Here is a 7,586-nt window from a genome sequence, read left to right as displayed (position 1 = left end):
AAACAATATCAACCTAAGAGAAGGCGATCAATGTAATGGGGTCTTGACCCGTGAAATGTATTCGAACACTTGGTCATTTTGACCATTGAAATATATTCCCAATTTGTTGAATGAATTTTGCATTGATAATTTCTACTTTCGCTTAAGTCTCGCTTTCTACTTTCGTTTAAGTCTTTACAGATTAATGGAGTTTGTGGCTTGTTGCGTATTAAAATTGTTTAATAATTTGAGTTTTTGAAAATAATCACTGAGGGGTGAAGACTGGCATGTGGCACATGTGTATTAAATTTGTGTATTAAAATTGTTTATAATTTGAGTATCTTAATGTGCACATGTGGTATGAACATGACAGAAAAACTAAACTAGGAAAAGTTGAACATGTGATAGAAATCATGTGAACTAAACTGAACTGGAGAAAGTTGAACATGTGATAGGAAAACTAAACATGCGACATGTGACAGAAATCACTTTCAAATGTTGAACATCCGAAAATTAGCTATTTTCGGATGTTCAACATCCAAAAACATGTATCAAAATCCAGGAACTTCATGGATTTTAGTAGTCAAATTTTGGGATGTTCAACATCCGAAAATTTGATATTTTCGAAAAATATGAAATTTTCCAAAAATATGAAATTTTTGGATATGCAACATCTGAAAATAATTTCGGATGTTCAACATCCAAAAATTTGATATTTCCGAAATCAACATTCGAAAGCGTTTTTGGATGTTCAACATCCGAAAATATGACTGTCAAAATCCAGGAACTTCCTGGATTGTGACAATGATATTTTCAGATGTTTAACATCTGAAAATGACAAATTTTAGGATGTTCAACATCCGAAAATGACAAATTTTCAGATGTTCAACATCCGAAAATATGACTGTCAAAATCCAGGAACTTCCTGGATTGTGATAGTGATATTTTCGGATGTTCAACATCCAAAATTTTGACTGCTAAAATCCAAGAAGTTCCTGTATTTTGACAATCATATTTTTGGATGTCCAACATCCGAAAATTGTTTAGACATCAGATTGATCATTTGGACATCAAGATGCATGGACATGAGAAAAAAAAAAAAAAAGGACTTCAAGGTTTGGACATCAAGGATAATACATTTTTTAGGCCTTTAATTTTATTAGTGAAGATGAAAATTTATTTTAAGGCTATCACAAAGATTTCTAATATTGAAATCATCTTTCTCTTTCTCGATACAAAAAATTAACATTTTCAATGCCCAACATTCAATTGAACCTTGTTACTAACTCGTCTACATAGACTCTCTAGTGGTTCAATATCCTCCATATCACGCTCTGGTACAAGCTCAGGGTTGGGCGCCACTTCAATGTTTTGATTTTGCTCAGGTAAAACATTACGCCGACTGTTGACAAAAGATAGAGTGTAAGATGAAGCAACAATTTCTGCACATATAAGATTAAAATAAAATAATTTACAGATGAAAAAATAAATTGTAGATATACTTATTCCTTAGAGACGGGCCCTCAGCAACAGATTCTTGTTGTGGCTCGGCAATATATACTACACTTATTGAAGATTTCCCTCCCAACATAAAAGATACATTTATATCATCAGTAACATCAATCAAATTACGCCCACTAGATAGACTTGTGTTGTGGTACATAATAGCTAATTTGTTTGGATCAGACTTGGTTAAATTAGCAAAATGACTTTTTAGTTCTTCCAATGAACTATTCCCATTTATACTTGGTGACCGTCAATTTTCCTCGTAAATGAACACATCTGTCATTTGCATTCATCTCAAATGACCCCCCATATTGAAATACCAGTTGCACTCCCTTAGTAACCATCGTCAATACTACTGTATTAAATGAATAGCAATTTTGTGGTACAAAAAATCCATACAAAAAAATACTAAAAATTGGGATATTTCTAACTACTTTAGGGTTCATAAAATCTGAGTATTACATAATATATTGAGATAATGTACTACTAAAATTGTGAGTAATAAACATTAAACAAAAAAAAACAACAAATACTCACATAAACACAAAACAAACAACAAATTTTGATACAAACAAATAAGTTTAACAATTATTTAGCCAAAAAGAGGAATACAATGTATCAACATGATACAAACAACAAATAATTATATAAAACAAATAACTTCATCAATATTAAACAAATTCCTTTTATTAATAAAAAATACACAACAAATATTATGAACAAAATAAAATATTCTAAAAAATAACAGATAATAAACTTCAATTAATCAACCATAAAAAGAAAGAGTAAGAACGGTACCAATTACATCCAAATAGTGAGTCAATCTCTTCAACTTTGTGGGTTACTGTATTAAGGGACAGTAAAAGGGGTATGATGCTTTAATGATCGTTTTTCCTAACTTTATAAAAATAAAAATAAATAAGTTTATGCCTGAACGTGGGAAATGTTGGCACGAAAAATTTCGGATGTTAAACATCCGAAAATGAGAAAAATCATTGTTGGAGCTGTGGCTATTTTTGGATGTTGAACAACCGAAAATTGTAAAAATTCGGATGTTCAACATCCGAAAAAGGGCAAAGTGGTTTTTTTTTAAAAAAGATGTTATGGAAGATAAAAAACGGACAGATGAATAATAACGGAAACTATTTGATGTAACTATAATAACATAAATTATAATGGAGATGTATGTAATTTTCTCTTATTTAAATCATGCACTTTACTGATCATTTTAGAAAGGTAGTTTTAAATAATTTTAACTACCCAAAATACCCTTCTTTCGTTATCGATGAGTCCATTGGATCTTAGAGGCCTTTTTATATTTTCTTAAATGTAGCAATTAGCAGTTTAGCACAATACTAAAATGATTTGAAAACTTATAAATCAATAAATTATGCACATATAATAAGGAAGGTAGTTTCCCAAGGCAAATGGTTGTAAGGAGATCTAATGGTGAAAAGGTTGGTGGGGTCAATGATTTATAAGAATTCCAATATGCAATTTATTGTTGTATGAACAATTTGAAATGGCACATAAAGACGACTGTAATTTGTAGGGGGAAGATATGCCCTGTCTATTAGGGTTTTGATCCAAGAAACATTGTAATAAATTATTTAAAAAAATTAATGAAGGATGAAGTTTCTATAGGCCTAGGCTTTATGAAAACAAAATAAAACCTCACCTCAAATCCTCATCCGGAAAGAGCTTTGGGCATCGGGAATCTTCATGATAGCACTCTAAAATAAATTTCCAATATCGACAATAAAATTTTAAACTTCAAAAAATTGTACAGATCTTGTGGATCTTCATTATCCAAAACATAAAGATCTTGCGAATCTTTGAGCATTATTTTTATGCTGAAATGGATGGTCTAGATTATTTGTTGCAACATACTATTTTTAGAACTTGAAATCCTAAGTTTTTTTCTCAACCATAATATTTGAGCAGAGATGAGCGATTTAAAAGATTTTCAGTACTTGAGTTACAATTTTTGATGACTTATGAGATGAGGCTTTACTTATTTTGATAGGGCTGCACCCCTATCAAACCATAAACCATTTTCCTTAAATGAATAAGCATTGAAAACGGAGCAGCAAAGATGGTACCAACTGTAAATATATCGTTTAATATGAAACGCGTGCTTATTTACGAGCAGCGGCGCTTTGTTTTCAACTTCTAGACCATCTTTCTTGGTAGCAAAGTAATTAGCCATTGACAAATGCATGGGGCACTTCCCTCAAGAAGGCCAAAGCGAGGAAAGTCCCACTCATAAAAGGCCTTTACATATGGGATAGGTTTCTATATTTCTATGCTTCCCCTACTATCCAGCCCAGCCATTCAATTTTGATCGAAAGAGTCATTTATCGTTTAATCTTATATTCGACATCTCAAAGTAATTTTTTTTTAGTTTTTTTTTTATATAAATTGTATAAACATGAAATTTGGTACGTGCCATCTTCTCATTGGGTGCAGCTATAAAAAATATTAAAACAAAATTTTTGATAAAATATAATGACCAAAATACCCCTTGAAACTTTTAAAGGTATTTTGGTCATTTTATGTTATTGAAAATATTTGTTTTATATTTTTCACTAGTGAAAGTTTAATAGAGGATCAGGCGTCTAAAATTTGATATCAAAATAGCTTATAGAAAAAAATTAAAAATAAAATAGTGAAGAGAAATGACATTGTGATTGAGACAATCTTAGCTGTCCATTCAGAATGGACGGTTGGATAAAGAAAAATATATAAGTTTTATATTGGAGCGGAAGCATAGAAAGCTTGGTCCATACATATATGGTCTATTCGTTAGATTGCATTAAAAAAAGCCTCCAAAAGTTCATAGGATCCTATTGGACCTTCCATTTCCTTGGCTAAAACCGAAGGCAGGAGTACTCTTTAGAACTCCAAAATTTGGGAATTAGGCTCCTCAAGTTAGCCAGCAACCTCAAATAAATAAATAAATAAATAAATAAAGAAATAAAATAATAATAAAATCAAGTACATTGCAAAATGAATTTGGAAATACCACATGATCTATATTTTCTTAAATTTTATGTTAAAAGTTTCGTTTTTTTGTTGTTTTTCCATTTGAGTTGTAGTCCTTATTCGATGTTGCTAATATAAAATCACTTTTTTATTTTTTTTATTTTTGTGATCTCAGTACAACTCGAATTGCCCCATATTTAGGGTGATTCGACATTAGCAACGTAAAAATAGAACTGCCCTACATGTCAATGCAACCAAAGTTTTGGGTGGTTCTATATTACTGACATCAAACCACTCCATACTTGTAATTATTTTCAAGTATGGGGTGGTTCTATCATTAAATTGGTTCATACTTTTTTTTTGTTTTTGGACGGGAAGCGACCATGCCAGGCTGGGTCGGGCCACCAGACCCATTACCAACCTTCCCTAACAAAAGTTACAATCCCCACAAAAGTTTCAAAATTACTTCTCCTCACTTTTGGAGAGTAGAAGTCCAATATTACCAATGAGTCAATTTTCAATATGCTAGCTGTTTCTTCGTATATTTTACGCCTTCTATTTTCCACAAAGAACAATTAAATAATGAAAACAATCTCAATTATTATATGAAAAATAATACCAGTAAACTACACTATGCTGCTGCTGCTGCTGTACACGCCCTTATCCATTCTACAACTAAACCCAGAAGGAAACTTCTACAACTAAAAACATAGAAGGGAATGGAACAAGTTTAAGAAGGGCAAAAAAGCGTAGTTAAAAACTAATGATAAAAAAAGAAGGAAACTGCTCTTATTTTTTGTTTTTGGCAGGGAGAGAGAGAGGTATTTTCAGGAACAGGGGAGAAGAGAGAGTGATCTGTTTCGGAACAGGGGAAGAGAGAGAGTTTTTGTATGTGTATGTGTGGGTTGTGAAACCATCGAGTAACTAACTAACAGTCAGTAGGGAGCGGATATCGGCAATAGTGGCGGTCGTTCATGCACAAAAAGAACCGCTCATATGCGGTGGCCATCTTCTCCGCCGCAAACATGCTGGACGCATACGCCCTGCTCGCCATCCCCTTGGCCCTCCAAACCTCATGTCCATCCTTTATCACCTCCTCCAAAGCCTCCACTAGAGCCCCAACGTTAGGCGCAAATGTGTAACCCATCCCCTCGCTCACCACCACACTCCCTTTTATGCTCGGAAAATCGGTGGCCACCACCGCTTTCGCACACTGCATTGCCTCCATCAGAGTCAAATCCAACCCCTGTTGCCTCAGCGTTGGGTTCACAAACACGTCCAAAGAGTTGTAAAACTCGGCCAATCTCTCTGGGTCCAGCGCCCCCAAGACCTTCACATTAGGCTGTAAATCCCTGTACCTCGACTCCCATGGCCCCGAGCCGGCGATCAGAAGGAATACGCCGGGGTGTCTCTCTCTTATTTCAGAGAAAGCCTCGAACAACAATGGGTGCCCCTTATCCTTAACCAACCGCCCAGCCACTCCCATTACCAAGCTCGCGTTCTGCGGGAGGCCGAATTCTCTCCGGAACCGCAAGCCCATCTCTGGATCATGCCTGAAACTCTTTTGATCGACACCATTGAGAATGACATGCACCCTCCGGTTAGGAAGCTGATACACGCTCCTTAAAATCTCGCCTGCGCTATCGCTTATGCATATGTGGTGAGCATAGCTAGAGAAGAACCGAATCTCCTGTATGAGCCTCGGCATCACGTCGTGGAGGTGGCGCTCGGCCTCAGGCGACCGCGGGGTGCGCTCACCGTGCAACAGGTCCTGCACCAGCGTGGAGTGCAGGGCCTCGTAGCCCACCCCGTGCCACGAGGCCGCCAGGTTAGCGACTCGCCGAGCCCGCCAGTGGGGCAGCGCCACGCTCTCAGTGTGCACGAAGTCAAATGGACGGCTCTCATTTTCAGAAGCGAACAGCTCCCAGGCGAGTGAGTTGTTGAGCAGGCCCGCCTCGTTGGGCGCGAAGTGAAGGCGCAGGGCGCCATCAGGGAGGCCCGACTCGCTGCGGGAGGGGTCAGAGGGGACGGTGAAGACATGAATTTCATGGCCGCGGGAGGCGAGGGTACTGTAGAGGGTGAAGGCGTGGCGCTCCATGCCGCCTGGTGCTGCCCCTACCGGCCACTTCTTGGAGAATACAGCGAGACGCAGGCGCCTGGGATTGACAGGAGGGCCGAAGCAGAGCTTGTTCCACGCGAAACGGGAATCGCGCAGATCGCCGGACCAGCCCTGCACCTGGTAGCCACGATCGTCTCTGCAATCGGTTTGATGCGGTTGTTGAGAGCGAGCGAAGTTGGAGAGTCTAATGAAAAGAAGGAAGGAAGCAAAGAAGAGAGTCAAGGAGAGGACTGTGGAGATGCGGATGGTGGGGGAGGTTGTGGAGAAGGGGGTCATCTTTTTGGGTGGGGGTTGTGGTTTGAAACCCATTGGTTTCTGTGGGTACTGGGGTTTTAGAAAGAGAAATAGGGGATTAATAAGTTCATAGTGGGTCGGTGGGTGTGGAAATGGCATCGCCATTGTTTGGCATTTCAAAGCTTCTTTTTGAATCAGGAATTCCGGTGGATGCGCACTGAGCATGTGAGAGCCATTGCAGTCTACTGTCAATGTTTATTAAAGTAGGACGGTTTTCTCTTGCTCGGAACTGCGCGAGAATCATGACACACACTCTCTCTCTCTTGTATTACTTAGGAAAATACAAGCTCTTTAATGTTGTTTCTTTTTATCACTGGTGGATTCCAAATACTGACCTTGTTTTTAGGGGTGGCAATGGACCCACACCCGACACGGTCCGGTTATGGGTTCAACATTTGGACCCAGCAGGTTGGGTCCGGGTCCAAAACCTAGACCTGAACACTATTTGGGTTTAAATTTGGGTCCGGATCTAGTTGGACCCGACTCATACTCGTAAATTTTTAAAGATAAGCCCTATTCGTTTGGGTGTATTAAGGATCGGATATAATAAGAATTTGTAGTCATCTTCGGCTATCAAACAACAAATCAAACGACTTTAAATCTAATAGCAGGTGATTATGATTTTGTTGTCAATAATATTAATATACGATGGTAAACAAAAAGGGTAAACAAAAGGGGCAAAAAAAAAAAAAAAAAAAATCAG

The 7,586-nt window shown here is 37.6% G+C and overlaps 1 protein-coding gene across 1 annotated transcript; it reads right to left on the bottom strand.

The window, feature by feature from the left end:
- Positions 1–5,048: 5,048 nt before the first annotated feature.
- On the bottom strand, positions 5,049–7,189 carry LOC18442204 (uncharacterized). The gene has a single exon (XM_006852427.4). The coding sequence runs from the start codon at positions 7,046–7,048 to the stop codon at positions 5,399–5,401; it is 1,650 nt and encodes a 549-aa protein (XP_006852489.3). The 5' UTR covers positions 7,049–7,189; the 3' UTR covers positions 5,049–5,398.
- Positions 7,190–7,586: the final 397 nt, after the last annotated feature.

This window comes from Amborella trichopoda, chromosome 1, assembly GCF_054954075.1.
Source record: "Amborella trichopoda isolate Santa Cruz 75 chromosome 1, AtrichopodaSantaCruz75HAP2 v2.0, whole genome shotgun sequence".
NCBI lineage: Eukaryota > Viridiplantae > Streptophyta > Magnoliopsida > Amborellales > Amborellaceae > Amborella > Amborella trichopoda.
The sequence above is the reverse complement of the archived record's forward strand: the minus strand, read 5'-3'. Positions and strand labels throughout refer to the sequence as shown.